Source organism: Stomoxys calcitrans, chromosome 4, assembly GCF_963082655.1.
Source record: "Stomoxys calcitrans chromosome 4, idStoCalc2.1, whole genome shotgun sequence".
Taxonomy (NCBI): domain Eukaryota; kingdom Metazoa; phylum Arthropoda; class Insecta; order Diptera; family Muscidae; genus Stomoxys; species Stomoxys calcitrans.
This window is the reverse complement of record NC_081555.1, coordinates 122,976,099-123,000,040: the sequence shown is the minus strand read 5'-3', so window position 1 is coordinate 123,000,040 and position 23,942 is coordinate 122,976,099. Positions and strand designations below refer to the sequence as shown.

The 23,942-nt window shown below is 37.8% G+C and overlaps 2 protein-coding genes across 3 annotated transcripts in view; one reads left to right on the top strand and one right to left on the bottom strand.

The window, feature by feature from the left end:
* The window catches only part of LOC106095965 (mucin-2), a 316,849-nt gene that overhangs the window by 239,753 nt on the left and 53,154 nt on the right, over positions 1–23,942 (bottom strand). The gene's annotated exons all lie outside the window — the stretch shown is intronic.
* The window catches only part of LOC106095964 (sushi, von Willebrand factor type A, EGF and pentraxin domain-containing protein 1), a 126,318-nt gene that overhangs the window by 100,699 nt on the left and 1,677 nt on the right, over positions 1–23,942 (top strand). The window contains exons 3-11 of the mRNA XM_013263429.2: positions 2,717–2,869; positions 8,149–8,298; positions 12,967–13,143; positions 13,375–13,670; positions 13,843–14,263; positions 14,752–14,931; positions 14,996–15,122; positions 20,725–20,837; positions 20,906–21,259. Coding sequence (XP_013118883.2) covers positions 2,717–2,869; positions 8,149–8,298; positions 12,967–13,143; positions 13,375–13,670; positions 13,843–14,263; positions 14,752–14,931; positions 14,996–15,122; positions 20,725–20,837; positions 20,906–21,259 — 1,971 coding nt within the window. The remainder of the gene's footprint in view (positions 1–2,716; positions 2,870–8,148; positions 8,299–12,966; positions 13,144–13,374; positions 13,671–13,842; positions 14,264–14,751; positions 14,932–14,995; positions 15,123–20,724; positions 20,838–20,905; positions 21,260–23,942) is intronic.

Below are 23,942 nucleotides of genomic sequence, written 5' to 3'. Positions count from 1 at the left end.
AATGCATATATCAAGGGCGGCCTCTCTACACTTAAAATTAGCAAAAAACGCATGTTGATGGGAGGACAACCCCATCTATCTGTTCAATAAAATACAAACCCTAAGGCTATTTCAAAATAGGTAAAAGTAGGCGGAGCGGAGGGGGCCCTATATGTATAATAATATAATATAAAGGGGGCCCTATATGTATAATAATATAATATATGTATAAAAATTAATTTGCTTGTTTGTGGATTTGTAAATTTGTTGGTTCCGTATAGACTCAAAAATGGCTGAACCGATTTCTTTAAAATTTTCACAGATTGTGGGGAGTGGCTATATAGTATTTTGATATCTCAAGGGGCCCAAAAGTTTCACCCAAAAATTAAAGGGGACCGACCGGGGCCATATGGGACTCAAATGAAAGGTAATCGGGAGTAGAATACAAATTTGATATCAAAATTTGGATCCAAGTACCTAGGGGACTGCGCCGACCTCAAAACCCCTTCAAATAGGCATATTGGACGACAATGACAATATGGAACTCGAATGAAAGGTATTCGGGAGTAGATTACGAATATGGTCCGAAAGGAGGAATAGGCTATATAATTTATTGATATTGGAAGGAGCGCGCCCTCCCGTGTTACCCCAAAAACATCACCCAAAATCAAGGTTGACCAATCGGAACAATATGGGTATCAAATGAAAGGCATTGGAGTGTAGAATACGAATATTTAATTATAAGTTGGGTCCAAGAAACCCGGGGGCTATTCCAACCCCAAAAGTTCCCCAAACCAACATATTGGACGTACATATCAATATGGGGCTCAAATGAAAGGTATTCGGGAGAAGTTTACGAATATGACATAAAAAATTATGTCCAAGTGTTTGAAGGTCGCTCCACCCCCAAGGCCCCCCAAATGGGAATTTTACTCGATATATAAGACTTAAATGAAAGGTATTTGGGAGTTGATTACAAATATGACAATAAACTTTGTTTCCAAGAATCCAGGTGGTGCTTTACCTCCAAAAATCGTCTTCAATAGATAACAATGGGGGATCAAATGATAGATATTTTTAAGAAGAGCGCGTCATTCAAATATGTGCTCAAGTGACAGATGGAGTGTGGCGCACAACCCTCATATAGACACCCTCCACCAAATGGGTGTATACACCAATCATGGCAATATGGTGTTAAATTAAAGGCATCATATATCTAGCGCATCACCTCACCCCAAAACTGTCGATCAATCATAATGAACTAACAGGATACTGTGTGATTTAATTAATGTGTGGGGACACAAATCAATGTAGAGCGCCGTACCCCAACAATTATGACGTTCAGGGTGATAGAAGGAGTTGCAAACCTTGTCGTTAACTAACATTTAAGTTCGCGCCATCTACTGGCTGCTTTCAAAGACCGTTTTTAAATGGATTTGATCCAATTGAAAACAGCCCGTCAATGGTGCCAATTTGCAGAAGCCAACATGGACAGAAAGAGGGCAGAGTGGTCAAAATTGATGCTACAGCATTTATCTTCGTTAGGACTTCGTTGCGGTATTATTTTTTTACTCTCCCACTCTAAGACGGGCCTAAACAATAATTTTCAAAAACACTTGGTCTCGGAGCTGCACACTTACATTAACCTTAAATCAAAAATTTGGTATCAGAATCTGAGGTGGAGTGCCCAGGAGGGCCGTCCACCCCCAAAACACGCCAAAGGGATTTATAGACCATTCACTACATTATAGGTATCAAATTTAAGGTATTTGAGATATGAAAGCGAATCTGATATCCAATTGTGGGATCAAATGTTTCGTGGGTCAGTCCACCCCCAAAAAAACCCTCAAATCGGACATATTTACCGACCATGGCAGTATGGATCTTAAATGAAAGCTCATTGGTAGTAGAGCGAAATTGACTTTCACTTTTGAGACCAAGTGTCATGAGATCCACCACACCCTTAGACAGGATTTTTATTTATTGAGGTTTAAAAAAGAGGTATTTGAGAATAGAAAAATTCACAGGAAAATTGAAATACATTTTCAACTAAAATTAGGCAGAAATTTCCAAATTAAAAGTTCTTTTCTCCAACATAGCATTATCAGGCGCAGCGAAGCGGGCCGGGCTCAGCTAGTCTCATATAAAGATGGATCATACTATTCGTATTTTTGATTACGCAGGAAGTCTTGTTTTCTGTGTTAAAATTAATAATTAGACATAGTTGAGAAGGCATCCATGATGGTGAGTGTCCAAAGCTCAGCTTGAACATATTCCCTAATTGTTTTAAAATTTTTTTGTTCGTATGTAGCCAAATTTATGAGTACAGAATAACAAACACAATATCTCAATTGGCTTTAGTTACGAACTGCGTGCGGTCAACGTAGAACACCATATCTGTTCGATGTTGGGAATACAGTTTAAGTATTGAATACTTCATGTTGATGAATTTAAATAGGTCTTAAGGTTTTTTATTGGAATTCTTAAACGAAGTTTGAATTTAAATGCTAATTTTGTATTTTACCAGCCTACGAATGCCATATATCGGCACAAACTCAGGTCTTCAATTGTTCACTTTTGTGCAAAAATCACGAATTTTCATAAATTTCCCAAATCAATAGAATTTACGCATACAAACAATTGTTGCTTTGTCATTTTCCGCAGATAAAAGACAACGACAACGCCAACATGATTTTAATAATTTACAATCATTTTGTATTTTGCATCACTATTATAGGTGGTGATTTGGTGCACGATTTTCGTGGAGCTGCCAACGATTACATTCTGTCTGAATTGGAACGACGCAAGGGAGAATTGAAGACTCAACTGGTATGGATTGGTGCCCAAAAGGAGCCGGGCATTACTTCACGCACTTGGAAATGGGTAAATGGTAAGTAAAAAGAAACAGAAACATAATTTACACGCATTCTTGCCTTTAATGTTAGTCGCCGCACAAGGCCATGGGGAAAATTAAGCAGCGAAAATAGTTATTACATGAAACCTAAATAATTAAAAAAAACAATCATTATCATTAACAACTATTAGCTGGCAGATAAAAAGCAAACATTGTTGTTTGATTTACAACAATTAACACTTGGGGAAGTCTTTGATCTTCATAATGATTTGCCTTGAAATTAAGCGACATGTTTTTAATTCGAAATTGGGAAGAGTATTTTTTTCAGTTGGAAAAAAGATGGGATTGTCTTCTTCATATCCCGACCATGACAAATTATTGATTTAACTATGATGTTAATATGGCATGACTTCCACAATAGAGTTTCATTATCCACGTTGTAAATAAATTAAGGGCTAGAGGTCTTTCCACTTTATACTGTAATGATGCTTATTTAATGCCGCATCGTTCGTTCGTATGGATAGAAGTTGTGGGAAAAATATTAACAAAACTACCTGTGACGTTAAAGAAAAAGGAAAAAATGCCATTGTTGTATTTTCGTGAGAGGTTTTCAAAATTTAATGGCTTTAGTTAGTTTTTGTCAAAATTTCCTTTTAGAAGAATATATGTCCTTTATTTACAATCGGAATAAATGAAATATATTATTAGAAATATTTAAAAAAAAACCTTGAATTCACGATATAGGGGTAGATTCATTTAAAAAGAATATTTTGTTTAAATTAGTTTGTCTGAAAAAATATTGTCGAAATACATTACAAGGAATAATTCTTTATTTTTGGTTTACCGAAAATGTTGAAGAAAGGTTATAGAATCTCTAGTTTTCTAAGCCACATGCCATGCACTTGCTGTATATTGCAGTTGTCCGATCTGTAATGCTATGCGAATAAAGTGTTGTAGTCTGGTGGATGGCACTTCAAAAATTCACCTACAGTTGCATACCTAACCGGATTCAAAGAAAAGGTTATTTGTGGATGACATCATTTGATGCACTTAATTTAATGCCATATTTAATTCCTCTGAACATTGACCATGACTACTAAATTGCTGCGTGTAAGGTAGGTATGGTAGGTTTCTATATTGATGGTTCCATATTACATGAAGTATTATACCCATTGATAAATATGCCTATCGGCGTAGAATTACTTTCTGATTCGATTTAGCTATATACGTCTGTCTGTCTGCCCATGTATTCATGTGATCAAGGTACATATCGCATTTCTTGTCCAATTGTCACAAAATTTTGCACAATTCACTTTTTTGGTAACTTGGACAAAATCGGTTCAGATTTAGCTATAGTTCCCATGTATATCTTTTATCCGATATGGCCTCTTGAGGCTGCAATCGCCACAATTTTGGCCCGATCATTTCGTCCTACCAACCGTTTCGTCGCCCACACCCTTAACTCGGACTGCATCGACACGTATTGACAAGTTCAATGACGGCAGTCATCTGGCCTTCACTGCCAAATCATCTGGTCATTCATTCACCTTTATTCCCTTACCCAAACAATGCGAATCGTGCCATCCTCAGAATAGACGTAAATCTCCTTCTTACTCTTCAATAATATTCATGACCCACCGCCCTGGTTGCTATTGCTCGACGTCCTCATGAAAACACTACACTACCTTACACTTTCCCTGATCGCAGGACTGTATTATGGTCAGGCAGTCGGAAACAGATCTCAGTCTCAATGTAGACCCCCAGCATAGACCTCCAGATTCCCAAATCCAGATTTCCGTCAATCCAAGACTGTGCTGTCTGCCTCGCACTCGACCTCAAGTGTCGTTGGAGGTATCCAATTCGAAACCTCTTCCATTTTTTCCAGGCCACCTACCTATAGTCGCCCCAATTATACCAATATGGTGTGACCTGTTTCTATCGTCCATCTATGGGTTGGATATCTAAAAATTTCCCAGCCAGCTAAACTCTTTAGTTAGATCAACATCTAAAGCAACATAGATATTACACAACAATTAAAGAACAATACAATGAATAGTCTTCTTTGGCAACCTCTACAACAAGCTACAGACGAAGGATAGAATTCTTTATTACATGAATAGAATCGGTGAAGGATATACTACTATACAATTTGTTATACACACCACACAAAAAGCGAAACGGATTATTTAATTAGTAATTAGATCTCACTAAAGATAGTCTAATGACGAGTATTTCGTAGAAGTTAAGAATTGGGAATCAATCTGATCACGCACTTGTAGAATGGGTTCACAAACCACACAACCGTATTCCAATGTAGGCAGGCTAACTTTCGAAGGAGCAAAACTAGGCGCTTGAAATTTTGCATGCATTTTTTCTTTTTTTTTTAGGTGCGTTGGGATTATAAATGGGTCAAATCGGCCCAGTTTTAGATATAGCTCCCATAAAAACCAATAACCAAATAATAATTCTTGAACCTCTAGAAGGCTCAAGTTTTATCCGATTTGGCTATTTCCTCCACAAGGTGTACCAAGTATGGTTAAAAGCCTGATATAGCTCCGATATAAACTGATCTTCCGAATATTCTTAATGAGGGCGCAATTCTTATCCAAGCCTATCATGTATATATCCAAGCCTATCTTATCGTATATAATTTCGTCGATATTCATTTTACCAAAATTTTGGCAAAACTTGATTTTGCAATATTTTAGTGCCTAAGGTATAAGTGAAAATCAGGCAATGTATATTTATTAAAATCTTAACTGTTATTGATGCAAAAATTAAGAGATGTGCAGATGATCAATAAATCAAGGCTTACCGAACTTCATCGAGTTTGCTGGAAAATTTAAGTTATTGGGTCCTTATAAAAGTAAATCAGGACATAAATATATATGGAAGCCACTGATATGGATACTATACACTGATAGGAAAATGATTGCACTTTGCCAATACCACCTGGTATTATTATGTTCTTGTCATTGGCAAAGATTTTTAATACCATTTGGTATCAATTCAATACCAGAAAAAGGAGGCTTTAAAGAACTGACGGCGTCAAATTTGTATTCTTGTCATCGCGAAAGATATGTTGTTGAGCTTTGTTAGATTAGATTAAAATTATTTTCAATGGTTTTTTATACCCACCACTAAAGGATAGGGGGTATATTCATTTAATCATTCCGTTTGCAACACACCGAAATATCAATTTCCGACCCTACAAAGTATATATATAACGGATTGTCGTAAAATTCTAACACGATTTAACAATGTCCGTGTGTCTGTTCGTCTATCCGTCCATCTGTTTTAATCACTCTACAGCCATCAAAAATTGAGATATTGAGCTGAGATTTGGCACAGGTATGTTTTTTTGATGCACGCTGGTTAAGTTCTTGAACGGGCCAAATCGGACCATATTTGGATAAAGGTACTATATAGACTGATCTGCCGGTAAAGGGTCTGAAGCTCTTTAAAGCTTTTTTTTATCCGAGTGAGTTGTTTTAAGCCTCCCGTCATCCGACCCAAATGTGATCAGACTATATAGGTATATCTGTCATATAGACCGTCATATAGGTCTTCCAATATGGGGTCTTAATCCCATAAAAAAAAATATTTATTGTCCGAAAATGTTACTAGAGACCATCCCCCATTAAGATATAACTACGGATATAGTAGTGAAGTTATAATAAAGTACAATAGAATGATTACAATATCATTGTTTAATTTGGTCCAGATCGGTCCAGATTTGGTTATATGTGCCACATAGAATGATCTCTCGATTTAACATTTTGGCCCCATATAAAAACCTCGTTTACAATCCGATTTGACGCAATGACTTATGTTAGGCTTTTCGACATCCGTGTCCTATGTGGTTCAGATCGGTTTATATTTGGATATAGCTGCCAAAAAGACCAATATTTTGTTCTACAAAAATGAACAGTGACTTATATTTATTACTCATTGTCCGTGCCAAATTTAAGTGCATAAGTTATCCAGTTTTCATCGGATTGTGACGAAAGGGGGTTTTACATATATACCCGAGGTGGTGGGTATCCAAAGTTCAGCCCGTCCGAACTTAATGCCTTTTTACTTGTTTTTTGGTTCATTAGGGGGTGGAATCATAAATAATGGTTTTGTACTAAAACCAATACCGGTCTGGTGCTAAATCCAATAACAGATTGGTATTAAAACCATTACCAGTTCGGTACAAAGGCTAGTACCAAACGGTAGTAATCATTTTATGTTTCATCCATACCATCCGGGATTGTTTTTGTACCATACGGTGTTGCTTTACTATCAATACCGTATAGTCCTGAAACGAGCACGTTTGGTGCAAACTCTTCTATGGGTGTATAGACCATACATAGTCATAGACATTACGGTAGTCATAGACATTACGGTAGTCATAGACATTGTTGTAGTCATAGACATTGTGCCAGTCAAAGACATAGTGTTAGTCACAAAAGCAAAAAGTGTAAAAAAATTTGAGAAGATCGGTTAATTAATGCGCTTACAAAGGCCATATAAGGTACGAAAATTGGCCATATACAAATCTGATTTTTTTACCAATTTCAATAGTTTTGGTCTTTAAGCCAAAGAAGATGAAAAAAGCAATTTCTGCATTGAACAAATCAACATAGCCATTAGATATTTAATTGATTTTTAAGAAAAATATTTTAAAATCTTGATTTCTATAAAAGAAATTTAGTCTAATTTTGGCGCCAAAGCACATTTCTTTAAAAAGTGATTTTAGTTTAAATGTTTTTTAAAAATTCATTTTCAGAAAAAATGTTAAATTGCAAAATATAAAAACAAATTAATGCTGCTTATTTTTCTTCTGTCTAGTAACGACCCCTACTATCATAACAAACGTTCATTTGTGGTCTCAGTAATTACCGTGAAATTAACCAAAATTGTAGATACTTTGCGTATGCGCTCAGCACACCACACCAATACCGTTTATGCCATTCCCAATGATTTGTTTAAGGTTCCTTTTTATTGTTTTGAGACACTCGAAAAACGAAAGTTTCGTCGTTTTGTTTTCTATAAATTCCGCATTATTCTTTTTCTTTCATAACTATTTTTCTCTAAATGGTGGCTCATTCTGTTGTTGTGGTAACATTGATTGGCCGTTGTGCATTTGAATGATTTTTTTTTTGTTAATAGTTAAATTTTTTTGTGTCCATTGATTTATTTGGTATTCAATTTAACCTTGATTGTGGGCACAGTTTTTTTATGATTTCTTTGGCTTTTTTGGTGTTTCCCTCGTCTTTTATTTATAAACACTGATTTGTATTTTTGCCATTTTTTCTGCTCGTTTACAGGTGAAATAGTACAGAAACCAGCTTGGGGTAAAGATCAACCAAACAACTATAATGGAGAACAAAATTGCGTGGTATTGGACGGTGGCCGCAATTGGCTGTGGAACGATGTAGGCTGCAATCTGGATTATTTGCACTTCATATGCCAGCATGGTAAGTGGATTTCAGTTTACAAAGAATAATGAAATCGATTATTTTATATGAGTAAATAATTGGAGAATAAAGAACTGTCATTAAATTTCAATGGTATTTATTGCTATTTTATTCCAGACAGTTTTTTGTTCTTTTCATCAAAAATATGAGTCATAATTTCATCTTTTACGTTAGAAGAAGTTCCGCATGACGATTACAAAATGAATAGTATTTTTAATAAGATATTATACTTAGGTAGATTATCGACATATTCACCAATTAATTTAATGTAACAAAGATGAAGGAATGTGTTTGCCTGCATTGTTAACAATTTTTTACTTGAGATTTGAATGAATACATTTTAAAATTGGAAGATAACTGTGAGTTTACATTTGATTCTTCACTCTTGAAATTGTTCAACTTTAAATATTTTTTATATATGTCCATAATATACCGGCATATCCATATTTGGGTACCAGAAACAATGTTACAACCAGCGGTAATAATGCAGTTACTAGCACCAAGTTGACTAATAAGGAAATGCAATCAAAAATAAATGTCTCCTTAACATTGCATATTGGGGAGAAATTGATATCTTAAGCCGTTGATAGAATTGGGCCGAATCAGTATGTCCTAAGACCTAGTAAATTCGCTCATCGCCTTGATATTCGAACTATAAGTGATAGCGATATTTGTTTCATTTTGGACTACAGTATGCTGAGATAGTTCCCAAATGACAAATAAAATTTCTCGACGCACAGTGGGTCAAACGGCGAATATATTGGAAATAAGTCCACAACTTTTTATCTGTTGACCTAAGTGGTAAAAAAATGTTTTGAATAATTATACAGGAGGACATAGGCCTTCAAAAAAATTGCATCCCTGGTCTATATCTTAAATACAGGGTGATATCCAGGATGTCAAAGTTGACCACTTTTGACTTATACAACCTTTAAAGGGCTATAACTTTTCATCTAATGAACTGATTTGCAAGATTAAGGTCTTTGAAGAAAGAGCTTGAAGAGATCTAAATCATGCATAATGTACTACGCCATCGTATACCGTTAAGGAGGTATGAAGCGTTTTATAATTTTGCCTTGTTTTCAGTGTTTTCTTATTAACTCCGTCAATTTTAGCATTTTCCTGAAAACCTATGTCCTCCTTTACAAATGTCCAGAACATTTTTTATATCTCAGATCAACAGATAAAACCTTGTGGATTTATTTCCCTCCCTCATAATGATTACTGCAGAAACCGTCTTGACGAGGATGTCGAAAATTGTTTGCTTGTTTATTTCCTTGTCTTTAGGGTTTTCCCATCTTGGAGTGGCAGTGTTTCTCCGATCTGGTTGAACTTGAGGACGTATTTCTAAAATGTCTCCTCAGTTATTCAAACAAATGCACCCCAAATTGAAATATTGTAGAAAATTAACCCAAATTTGGTGCAATTATGCTTTATGAAAAATCAACCCAAATAAATACAGCCCTAAAATTAATGCAATTTGCACCTCAATATTGTATTGGAATCGAATTTCAAAACTTTTTTTACATCGCTCGAGTTTTTAAAAATATTTCGGCCGCCGCCGTAAAATATTTTTATACCCTCCTCCATAGGATAATTTCGTCATTCTGTTTATAACACCTCGACATATGCAAATACCATATTAACCACGCTCGATAACCTTGTCTTTTAGTTGTACTTTTCCCCTATGCATGTGTTTTTGTGTAATGGCAGATTTTTTGTTTACACAATTACTCTACTCCCGTGGTATACACATGATTCGGTGCATCTGTTGTAAGTTGTATTGATGGCTTCGAACGCTAAACAGCGGCAACGGCTCTCGCTGTGTGCCCAGGTTAGAATCCCGGCCGGGGAATTTTTTTATTTTCAGGCTTTTCGAAGATTATTTAATTTTACAATTTTCGTCTGTAGTTCTTTCGAGACAAACTCAATGATCGGGGATTTTCTTTGCAAATGGAGAAGGGAAGCCAGAGATTGCAACACAAGATTTTAGGATTTTTAATATTTATTGGAACTGGCAAAAATTTCCGCAGTCAAACAAAAACAAGTAAAAGCGTGTTAAGTTTGACCACGCCGAATCTTATGTACTCTCCACTATGGATAGCATTTGTCAAGTTCATTGAACGACTTTTTCAATCAATATGTGAGCTTCATCAAGTTATTGACCGATATGGACCATACTTGTCATGGCAGCTAGAAGTCATTGAAAAATACCACCTCCATATGGCAGGCAAATCGAGTAAAACTTGCACTCTCCAGTGGCTCAGAGTGTCATTGAGAGATCGGTTTATACATCAGCTATATCGGGTTATCAACCGATTTGCAATATACTTGGCACAGTTGTTGGAATTCATACCAAAACGACATGTGTGTTCCAACCAAATTGGACAAGAATTGCGCCCTCTAGAAACTCAACAGGTCTAATCGGGAGATCGGTTTATATGGCGGCTATACCAGGTCATGGACTGGTTTAGACCATAGTTGAAACACTAGTTGAAACGACATATGCAAACTTTTAACCAAATTGGAAAGTAATTGCGCCCTCTAGAAGCTCGAAGCGTCTAATCGGGGGATCGGTTTATACGGCGATTATATCAGGCTATTACAGACTGATTTAGACCATATTTAGCACCGTTGTTGGAAGTCATTCGTGAATGATATGTGCAGAATTTCAACCAAGTCGGATAAAAATTGAGTTATTCTAGAAGCTCAAGATGTCTACTCGGGAGATCGGTTTATATGTCATCTATATGAGGTTATAACCCGATTTGATCCATACTCAGCACAGCTGTCGAAAGTGATACCAAAACATCACGTGCAAAATTTCAGCCAGGTCGGATAAGAATTGCGCCGTCTAGAGGCACAAGAAGTCAATAACCATAATCGGTTTATATGGCAGCTATATCAAAACATGGACCGATTTGGCCCATTTACAATCCCAACCGACCTACACTAATAAGGAGTATTTGTGTAAAATTTCAAGCGCCTGGCTTTACTCCTTCGAAAGTTAGATTCGACGGACAAAAATGGCTAGATCGGCTTAAAATGTCACGACTATCACGAATAAATGTACTTTATGAGGCCTTAGATGCATATTTCGAGGTATTATAATCAGAATGACGAAATTAGTATACCACCATCCTATGGTGGAGGGTATAAAAAAATTAAAAAAAAAAACGCGGAACTTTTATACCCACCAATATAGGATGGGGGTATACTAATATAGTCATTCTGTAGCACCTCGAAATAAAGTATATGTATTCTGGATCGTCTCGGTATAATGAGCCGATCTAGCAACGTCCTTCCGTACGTCTGTCGAAATCACGATAGCGGTCAAACGCGTAAAGCTAGCCGCTGGAAATTTGGCACAGATACTTTTAATTGATGTAGGTCGTTGGGGATTGCAAATGAGCCATATCGGTTCAGAGTTGGCTTCTTCCTACATTTTCATCCGATTTGGCTCAAATTTGAAACAAAGCAAGCCTAAACAGTTATGGCGCAATTATTATCCGATTTGGCTGAAAGCTTGCAGGAAGTGTTTTGTTACGACTCCCAACAACTGTGCCAAGTATGGTTTAAATCGGTTCTTTAGTTCCCATATAAACCGATCTCGGATCTTGATTTCTAGAGCCGCTAGAGGGTGCAATTATTACCCGATTTAGCTGAAAGTTTGCCCAAAGTGTTTTGCTATGACTTCCAACAACTGTGCCAAGTATGGCAGTTAGTAACCTGATATATCTCCCATATCATCCGATCTTCCGATTATACTTCTTGAGCCTATAGAGGGCGCAATTCTTTTCCGATTGTGCTGAGATTTTGCACAATGTCTTCCACTTTGGCCAAACCAATTATGGCCCAAATCGGTTTATAACTTGCTATAGCTCCAATAGTATAGTAGTTCTTATCCATTATCCTTTGTTTGCTTAGAAAGAGATACCAGGCAAAGAACTTGACAAATACGTTCTATGGTGGAGGGTATATAAGATTCGGCCCGACCGAATTTAGCACACTTTTAGTTGATTTTTTTTTTTATCGTATAGCAAAAACGTAACCTACGTGGTTTCTTCGGAAAGTTTTCCGAAGAAACCATGTATCTTCACCAAAGTCTTATTTCGCGCTTCTCGACATAAAAACGTATATGCCCGCCTTTGCCAAAAAATAAATGCTAGAAATAATAGGTTCCGAGTCGAGAGGCGCGGATTAGGATTTTATTTTAGATACATGGTTTCTTCGGAAAAGTTTCTTAGAATTACACATAGATAACGTATTTGCAATACGATTTTAAACTTTTTTTTCAGCGACACGAATCAACCCGCCCGCCATTCATTTAATCGATTAATTTAGACTAGGATTACATATGCGAATATTAATAAAATGTCCATATTTGATTAAGTTTTATCTCAAAATCTTTGAGTCATTATTCCACAATTGAACCACATTTCCCCAAAGAAAAATTTGATACACTAGTTCCGCTTCCTTCATTTTGCCTACCACAGATGCTATAACAATGAACTACCGCTCATTACCATTAGCCCTCATAGGAAACTATCAATTTTCAATGTTTTCCCCATCGCCATTCAATTGTTTGCTCAACGAAGTGTTAAAACTTTCCAAATGCGAAGTTTGTTTTATGATTTTCCCCCTTTTTTTCTTGTGTTTCATCTACAGCGCCGCTATCTTGTGGTTCACCAGATTCGCAGCAAAATACGACTATTGTTGGTAAAAATTTTACCATCAACAGCAAAATACAATACCAGTGTCCCAAGGGTCATTCATTAATCGGTGATGCAGAACGTACGTGTCGCACCGATGGCACCTGGAGCGGAAAGGCACCCACTTGTAAATGTATGTAGATAAACAACCAAAACTAAACTGAAATAACCCAAAACCACTATTTTGACAAAAAAAAAAAACTGTGGGTAAAAGTGCAACAACATGTATGATGCACTTTGGTCAGTGGCTTTTTTCGACACTCTTTTTTGTTTTTTACGTCTGGTATTATGCATTATTATTACTATGTGTTTTTTATTGTTGTTTGTTTGTTTTGTTTTTTATTTTATTTTGCTTTGTATGCAGATGTCGATTGCGGTCCATTGCCTGAATTGGAGCACGGTTCAGTGCTACTTTCGGAACAGCGCACTACTTATGGTGTACAGGCCACATATTCATGTCACGAAAACTATACGTTGATTGGCAACGAGAATCGTACCTGCGAATTGGAGGGATGGACCGGAAAACAGCCTGAATGTTTGGTTGACTGGTGTCCGGAACCTCCCCAGATACAGGGCGGCACTGTGCGAGTCAGCGACAAGAGAGCCGGAACTACAGCCACCTATGAGTGTGATACGGGTTACATTTTGGTGGGAGAACCGGTAAGCAAGAATAGGAAGACAACAATTTTCTGAGGCTAGAGAATAAAATGTCTTAAAATAAAGAATTTTGGCAGAAGTTTTCATAGACAGAATTTTATAAAAAAAAATCTACTACTTCTTCTAAAAAGTTTTCTTTTCGTTATGCGTTTGTAACCCTTTTCCTTTCCTTAAGATCATTTCCTGCGGCTTGGGAGGTGAATGGTCCAGTAAAGCTCCATCTTGCCGATTTGTAGATTGCGGCTCACCTGCCCGCCCTGATCATGGCGTGGTGAATTTGTTAAATGGTACCACCACTGTTGGCTCAATTGTCCGATATGAATGTGAAGATGACTATTGGTTAGATGGCAGCACAGATGTTTCTGCTGAATTCTTTTGCACCAAGGATGGAAAATGGTCTGGCGATGCGCCCATTTGTGAATTGGTTACATGCGATACACCCAATGTTCCAACTGGTTCATTTGTTGTTGGCTACGACTACAATGTACATTCGAAGATTCAGTATAATTGTGATCCAGGTTATGTGTTGAAGGGGGACCCAGTTTTGGAATGTATGGATAATGGCGAGTGGAGTGCTGAGGCTCCGTTCTGTGATTGTAAGTATTCTTGAAAGAATTATATGATATAGAGGTTAGGAGGTATATAGAGCAAACAATTTCTCGAGGAAAATAAAATCAGTTGTAGTGGTTTAGTTAGTTTAAGTGCTATTTTCTGTCTAGGGCTGCGGAGTCAGATTCCGGTTCGGAGTTGAGGCAAATTTTTTCAACTCCTAACTGAACTCCGACTCCGCAGACCTGGTTAGAGAAACAGTACTTTAACGAACTAAATCTTAGGTCTTTATACACGTCTTGTTATAGTTGAAGTGCTATTTTCTGTCTAGGGCTGCGGAGTAAGAGTCCGGTTCGTCCGGACAACCGACTACGCAGACCGGGTCAGAAAAAGAGTACTTTAACGAAATAAATCTTAGGTCTGTATACATATCTGTTATTCAGTTCCATATAAAATCGGAGCTAAAATAGCATGCAGACATATATAAAAACCAGTTTATATTTGAATCATAAATTTATTGTACTCCCAATTTCAGATATCGACTGCGGAGAAATTACAGCCATACCTTATGGATCACTTAAGTATACCACCAATACAACATATGTTGGCTCTGAAGTCACATTTAGTTGCACTCAATCCCACAAATTGAATGGAGTACCCAAACGTACATGTATGGAAACTGGTGTCTGGAGTGATGCATCGCCAAGATGTGAAGGTTTGAAAAATGTCAAATTGAAATATGAAAAAAATAATAAAAAATTTTTAAAAATATTTTTTAGAAATACGTTGCTCCGAACCAGCATTAGCTGCCCACAGTCTACTTTCAGTCACAGGCAATGATCGCATGTATGGAAGAACTTTGATACGAACTTCGGAATCAGCATCGAATTCAGCACAAACTTATAGGTAAGGGAGTTAAAAAGATGTGTGTGTATATTAGGGTGAATCAATTTATGATGGTTGTCAAAATCACAATCTACGACATATCCTAGCAAGTTTCCATTAAGAAATAATGGTCAAAATTAACCTTCTGGTTTTTATACCTTCCACCATAGGATGGGGGTACACTAATTTCGTTATCCGTTTGTAACACATGGAAATATTAATCTGCAACCCAATAAAGTATATATATATTCTTGGTCGTCTTGACATTATAAGTCCATTAAGTCATGACTGGGCTCTGTTTGTTCACGGGGAAGACGAAGGTGGGCTAATTTAATGCATGAGACTACACGGTGGAGGAAAATCAAAAAAAAAAAGTAAAAAGGCATCAAGTTGGTCCGGGCCGAACTTGGGATACCCACCACCAAGGATATAATAATCATCCTATTATATTAGAACTCCACTACTATATCCAAGTCACATGTAAATAGGGCTGGTCTCGATCATATTTTATTCAGATCCCGAGAACTCATATACAAGTAACGATTTCAGCGAAATCAGGCGAAAAATCTGCTTTTTATGGAATTAAATTTAAAAGATCGGTCTATGTGACAGCTATATTTGTATAGTCTGATCTGATTCATATTTAAGTCGGATGTCGCGAGGCCTAAAATTACTGACTATTTAAAATTTCAACGAAATCGGATAATATATAAAGCTTTTTGAGGGTTTCAGAACCTCAATCGGCATATCGGTCTATATGACATCTATATCTAAATATCGTCTGATCTTTACAATATCATGGTTAGATGGCGGGAAGCTTACGACGACTCACTGTTTAAAATTGCATCGAAATCGGGTAATATATGCAGTTTTCCGATCTGAACCATATTTGGGTCGGATGTCGGGAGGCTTAACACAACTCACTGTTTCAAATTTCAGCGAAATCGGATAAAAAAGAAAGCTTTTATGGGCTTCAGACCCTAAATCGGCAGATCGGTCTATATGACAGCTATATCTTAATATAGTCCGACCCGAACCATATTTGGATCGGATTCAAATTTTAGAGAAATCGGATGGAAAATAAAGCTTTTATGATCTTCAGACACTTTATTGGGAGATCGGTCTATTTAGCAGCTGTATTCAAATATGGTCCGATTTGGACCGTTTAAGAACTTATCCAGCGTGCATCAAAAAGACGTATCTGTGCCAAATTTCAGCTCAATATCTCTACTTTAGAAGGCTGTAGAGTGACAGACGGATATACGGACAGACACACAGACATCGTTAAATCGTCTTAGAATTTTACGACGATCCGAAATATGTATACTTAGTAGGGTCGGAAATGGATATTTCGATGTATTGCAAACGGAATGACAATGCCCCAGGTTGTCCTGGCGCCTTTTGTCAAGCTCCTCAATTTGGTCACCCCTTATTTGTAGTACGATTTTCAAAACTCTTTAGAATTAAAGCTAGTCGCTTGAAATTTTACACAAATACTTCCATTAGTGCAGGTCGGTTGGGACTGTAAATTTGATATATCTGCCATATAAACCGATCTTGGGTCTGGAATTCTTGGGGGCGCATTTCTTATCCAATTCAACTACAATATTGAATGAGCTGTGTAGTTTTCATTCCCAATAACTGAGCTAAGAATGGTTCAAATCGGTTCATAACCTGATATAGCTGCCATATAACCTAACCTCGGATCTTGACTCATTGAGCTTCTATTGGTCGCAATTATTATCCGATTTCGCTGAAATTTTGCAGGAAATGTTTTTTTTTTTTGTTTACATCCAACAACTACGCCAAATATGGTCTGAATCGGTTCGAAATCTGATATCGCTGCCATATAAATCGATATCCCGATTTTAGTTTTTGAGCCCCTAAAGGTCGCAATTCCTTTCCGATTTGGTTGAAATTTTGCACAATGACTTCTACTATGGTATCCAACATTCAAACCAGTATGGTCCGTATCGGTCTATGACCTGATATAGCTCCAATAGTAAAGCAATTCTTATCCATAATGCTTTTTGTTAGCCTATAAAGATGCATATATAACTTGAGAAATGTGATAGAAAGTGGGGGTGTATAAGATTTGGCTGCTTTGAGAACAAATTTTTTTGCATTGCATGCTCATTTCCATTTTCACCATTTTCACCCTAACATTCTGGCTCCAGGTAGGATTCAGGTATATGAGGATTCAGATCCACTGGATTTTCACATCCCTGGGTACCACTCTCTGGGGATTTCAGTGTCCATAACTGCTCCTGGCGTTTCCATTCCTGTCATACGACATTGCAGTCATACTACGCAAAGTGGTTCAGCATAATTAGTGAACGAAACAAAAAATATCGCGTGTGTCTAAGGGCACCAAAATAATACTCTTGGTGTTTTTATGACTTTTAATCCTGTAAGGAATGAAGTTAATTTTCTTGCATCTCTTGGTAACTACCAGCACTGCATTGTTTCAGCATCTTTTTCGTATTCTGGTCTTCGTACTGTTTCCTCCTCATTCCCGAAGTGGTCAATGTACTAAATTTTCCCATGAACATTTCATTTATAAACAGGGGATACTTTTCTCATATCAATGAGTGCAGTCCGATTAAAGTTTAAGCTTAATGACAAGGGGCCTCCATTTTATGCCGATTCCAAAAGGTGTGCCGCATAGAGGCACCACTTGGTAAAGGAGTTCTAAAATGACAGGATATCTCACAAACGTAGCTTCGCAAATGTAGCCGCTAAAAATGTTTTTTATGTTCACGCCGGGACTTGAACCCAAGCGTATGGCGTCATAGGCGAACATGTTAAACTCTGCGCCACGGTGGCCTCCCTGTGGTCAATATTCATATACGAGCTTAGTTTTCTAGATGACGATGTAAATGCTTTAGATGAAACGATCGAGTAGATAATTTTAAAAGGAATTAAGACATTCATTCCAGTTACAACACTAAAGCTTAAATCAGGCGACAAAAGCTGGTTTAGTCAGACATGCGAGGATTCTGTCAGAACGAAAGAGGAGGCATTCAGGAATTGGCGCTTGGATAAGAACGTCAATACTGAACTGCTGCGTAAACAGGCAATATCATTGTGTGACAAAGTGCTTGGACGCGAGAAATTTCTGTACGAACACCCTCTACGTACTAAGGCTTTTGCTTCTATAACAGGAAGTAAGCGATTTTGATCGTTTGAAAAAATGGTAAAAGGTAGCTCTTCATCTATCGCAACCCTTGTTAAAGATAACCAGAAGTTAACCGACTCGGTTGATAAGGTTGATCTGTTGGCTGATATATTTGCACGAAATTCTTTCTTGCCGGTGAGCAATCAACCACCTAAATAGACATTTCGAATACGTACATTTAAAAGGGAATCTCAATGTAAATGTCACCACATGCTTGCGCTTCTTTGACGCTCGCTCGTCCATTACACAACCTTCTCAACCTTGTTTAGAGTGCGGGAGTATTCCTGGCACATTGAAAGTTTGCGAACGTTCAGCTGATTCTCAAGAAGGCTGAGACGAACAACCCTGTGAATAACCGGTCAATTGCGATAAGATCCGATATCTCCAAGGTTATGGATAGCATATTTAATATCCACCTTAATAGGTATTTATAGATAAATGGCCTTCTTAGCGATCAACAGTACAGCTTCCGAAGAAATCGCTCCACGGAACGTTGGAGTCGTTTAAATCACCAGTTAGCAGAGTAAGGTCGTGGTTCCAGATCAGTGGCAAGCAAATGCACTCACACTATTGCTCATATCTGTTTTCGCGAACAAGAACATAAGTCCATGGGTTTGGAAATATTACGCACAATAGCACATGTGCCCAACATTGCTCTAGATATCTCCAAGACATTTGTTAGGGTCTGACACGGTGGGCCCCTATTAAAGGGTATCGCTTTTGGTGTCAGTAATAGTATCGTTCGGTTTATATTGATTTCTCAGAAATCGTTGTAGATGGGTCCTCATCTGGGGGGTATTGATTGGCTGCAGATGTTCCCCAGACATCTGTCTTTTCTCTTTCTCCTTTTTGTTTATCAATGATCTGTAGCATCAGATATCGAATTCGATCTACTAATTTGCGGATTACAGTAATCTCTATCACTCATACTTATTCGACCATAGGACGAGTCCTTGAGAGATTGAGGACGATACACTCTACTAGAATATGCTAGGGTTGAAGGAAAAGAGTAGATTATAATGCATAGAAAACTCATTGGTGTTTGTTGTTCAAAAACGATTCGCTGACTCATTACGATCATCTCTTTCTATCAACGGTATAATTATCGAGCAATCAGAAGCTCTTGATGGGCATGAAGGTACAGTGTGGGCATGAGGTACAGTGGGCATGAAGGTACAGTGTGACGACCGTTGGGATTATCATGTATTCGAAGTGTCGAAGGAAGCATGCAAGATGCATCCTTAAGCGGTGTAAGAACTAAAGAGTGATTTTTTAGCTATTATCTTTTTCGCAACACCGGTTTGAACAGTTCAAACATCTTCAGTTTAGTCTATAATTTAGCCATAAATCGTCTTACAAACGAACAACACTAGCAAATTATTGAATTTTGATATCAAAATGCGTGCTCTGTTTTGAAAGTTCATCATCATCAAAATTGTATTCAGCGACGAAGCTTACTTTTGGCTCAATGGGTACGTAAATAAGCTGAATTGTCGATTTTGGAGTGAAGATCAGTCAGAAGCATTGCAAGAGCTACTAATGCATCCAGAATTAGTCACAGTTTGCTGCAGTTTATGGGCTGGTGGCATCATTGGGCCGTACTTCTTCAATGATGATTTGAATCGCAACGTAACTGTGAATGGTATGCGTAACGTAACTGTGAATGGTATGTGTTTTTTTTATAGAAAACTTTCCTATAGCTCTTAAAAAATCAACCTTTAAATAACTTCATTTGATCTTCTTAACAATTATACCACTTTCATAAGGAATACAACTCGCATGTATGGGCTGGGTATTCAAATCATCTTTGGAGCTACTCGTACTAGACCGTGTACAGAGGAGAGCGATTATTCAATTTTATTGCCTCCCGTATACATCGTCGTAATAAGGGGTGGCATGGCGCTTTTATATCGGTAATTTCATTGTGTGTGCTTATCTGATATTCAGCCTCTTATTCCGGATGTAGGGATGTTTGTCAGAAATAATTTCCAGAAACTCACACCCGTTCGTAGTCGATTGGCCAGTAAATCAGACTATGCTTTACAGAGAAATTTTTTTCGCCCGAACCGTTCGTATATTGTATCGACTTCCGGCTAATGTACCCCCCTCCCTCCACTATGATATCTAGAGATTTAAGACAAATGCCAATAGCCATTACTTCCTCTTCCCCCTTCAATTCCTGAAATTCGCCGATGCAATGCATTGCATTCATAGAGATATCCCCTGCGTGTGGGTTAATAAAGAAAGGTCAAAGATAGTTTAAAATGGAACTTCGATTCTCGATTTTGATTTTAGATCCAGGGTTTCTTGCGCGAAACTTCTTAGAATTTGTCGCATGTAACGATTTTGACAATCCATTGGAGTATGCTTTTTGGTCCTAACCAATTGCCACACCTTTATATCCCATCAAGTAACGACTAATATTTCTATCTTTTGGTCTACTAGAATTGGAGCCTTGGCCAAATATCGTTGTGAGCGTGGCTACAAAATGGTGGGTGAGGCATTGGTAACCTGTGAAGACAATGGCCAATGGAGTGGCAATGTACCTGAGTGTGTTTGTAAGTAGACGACTTATACTCCCATCGTCTTCTTCTTAAGTGAATGATTTCATTGCCTTGTTTTTCAGATGTCGAATGCGGGCCTCCCCAAAACATAACCAATGGAAAAATGACTTTGGCCACTAATGCCACCTACTATGGAGCAGCGGCTCTTTATGAATGTGATGCCAATTTCAAATTGGATGGTGTTTCCCGACGTTTATGTACCGAAGATGGTAGCTGGAGTCATGAGGCCCCTCAATGTGTTGAGATTACCTGTGATGAGCCTGAACTGACTGAAAGTCTTATTGTAGAGGCTGGTGAAAGATCTGTTGGCTCACTGGCCAAATTTAGATGTCAACGAGGCCGCAGCATGAATGGCAATGATACCAGAGTCTGTCAAAAGAATGGCAAATGGTCGGGCAAGAGTCCAACGTGTAAACGTAAGTATAAAACTTGTAAAAACGTGCTACCCTCTGGGTCTTGTACACTGGCAAAATATCTATATTCGATCCATTCGATATGTTCGACATTTTTCTTCTTCACTATCGATAGTGTCGAAAAATTTGTTTCATGGTTGCAATCAAAACACGTATAAACCTGTAAATTCGAACGGACCGAGCTTTGAATACCTACTACATACCTGCATACATGCATAACAGCCAATCAGCTATACTCGAGCTATATTTGAGAGATTGGCAAAAGGTCAGGCAATAAATAAATTGGGCAACTATTGGTTTGGTAGTAATTCCTGGGGTGACTGTAAAGCAAAAACAAATAATTTTGAATGCACAAAAGGAATGTTCTTATGGTGAAAAAAGTTCATACTTCGAAGAAGGGGCGAATCGTCTTCCTACCAGATTTTTTTGAAAATGCGAGTTATCATCTACAGGTCCACTCTTGTAGCGTATTTTTTCGAATCCTTATTGCTGTCCAAAAACACGAATTGACCGGGCCGAACTTTTGATACCCACCACTGGGTACATAAAGTGTGAATTTAACATATATTCAGAAAAATCATGAAATCTTTTTTTGAATCCATAGTACGGTCCATATAATTTAGTGTTTGAAGATTTTTTCAAGCAAATGTTGACCGTGTCTACGTCTCAAATGGTACATCCGTTTAGTGCAGTTTCGGCATACTTGTTCCAAAATTTCGGCCGGTATCTCATGAATAAATGCTTCAAAGTTGTCTTCCCATGCCTCAATTGAAGCGGGCTTGTCTGCATAGACATGAGCTTTAACATAGCCCCACAGAAATTAGCCTAAAAGCGTTAAATCGCACGATCTAGGTGGTCAATTGACTGGTCCTGAACGTGAAATAAAATGTTCACCGAACTCGCCGCTCAATAAGTCCTTTGTTACGAGTGCTGTGTGGCATGTGGCACCGTCTTGTAGAAACAACATGCTATTCAAGTCAAGCTCTTGCATTTTGGACAGTTACGTTACGATTCGCCTTACCTTTAAAGAAGTACGGTCCAATGATGCAACCAGCCCATAAACCGCACTAAAATGTGACTTTTTCATCAGCATTAGTAGCTCTTGCAATGCTTCTGGCTGATCTTTACTCCAAAAGTGAAACTTCTACTTTTTTGCGTATCCATTAGACCAAAAATGGGCTTCGTCGCTTAATGGAAGAAGCGCGCGATGAACTTTCTTAACAGAGCATGCATTTTGATAATAAAATTCAATAATTGCAAGCGTTGTTCGTTTTTAAGACGATTCATGGTTAAATTATAGACCAACCTGAAGATGTTTGAGAGTAAAACAAACCACGAAACATACGTGAGCTGTTTAAAACAGTGTTGTCAAAAAGATAATAGCTAAAAAATCACCCTTTATAAACAACGTTTAAATCTGGTAGAAAAATGCATAATTCACAATCTATAGCAGCCTTATCAAAATATGGTCGGAACTGGACCAAACCCGCCACAATTCACTGCTCTAAATTTCAATTAATTTTCTAAATTTCACCAAAATCCCCTTACACCAAAAGTACTGCCCAAAATAAAAGTGTACCGATCAGGACAATGAAAGGTATTGGCTCCCAGTTCCGAGCCGGCCGCCCCAACCCCAAAACTCCTCTAAACAGATATAATCGGCGTTCATGTCAATATGGGACTCAAATGAAAAGTATCCGGCAGTAGATAACAAATATGGCGTAACAAATTAAGTCCAAGTAATAGGAGGTCGCCCACCCCCAAATGGACATATCAGCCGACCATGGCTATATGGGATTCTAATGAAAGATATTAGGCAGTAGACTACAAATATAATATTAACATTTGCATGCAAGTCTAGGTGGCGGTTTTTCTCCTCTAAATACGTCGAATAAGGTAATTGAATGAATTTGATATCCAATTTTGGAGGCAAGTGTTTGGGAGCTCAAATCAATGGTATTTGGGAGTAAAGAACGAATTTGATGTATATTTTCAGGCCAAAGGGCCGGTGGTCGCTCCAGTCCCAAAACATCCTCCAAACGGTTCATACTTAGCGACCATGGCAATATGGGGCTCAAATTAAAGGGATTTGGAAGTGGAGCATGAATTTGATATCCATATTTGAGTCTAAATGACTCCCCTAAAAAGCAATTCTCAATACTCTAATATTCAAAAATACCAAATCTCGGAGATTGGCAATGTGATTAGTTCGAAATTTTTGTTTGCACCTCACAGTCACCTAAAACAAAACATGGTTTCTTTTGTTTGGATCGAATGCCGCTGGAGCTGCCCAAAACCCGCCAATGAATTGAGCCATGTGTTATATATATGTTATATAAGAGCTATTTTGGGTGGAAATTGATTGATTTTCGGGAAATTGGTATTCATTTTCGGGACAAAGATCCTGGGGTATACTCCACCCTCAAACACAACTTATTTACCGATCACGCCATTGTGGGGCTCATATGAAATGTTGTTGAAAGTAAAGCACGAATCTTATATTAACTTTAAGGGCCAAGTGGTCTGGGGTTCCCCCTAAACCGGAAATATTTACCAATACGGTAATATTGGACTCAAAAGAAAGGCATTTGGGAGTAGAGTAAAAATTTGCCCAGGAACCGAGCAGGAGCAAACTTCTCACACATTAATGATAGCTTAACTATTTGGTACCTCGCAAATGTTGCCA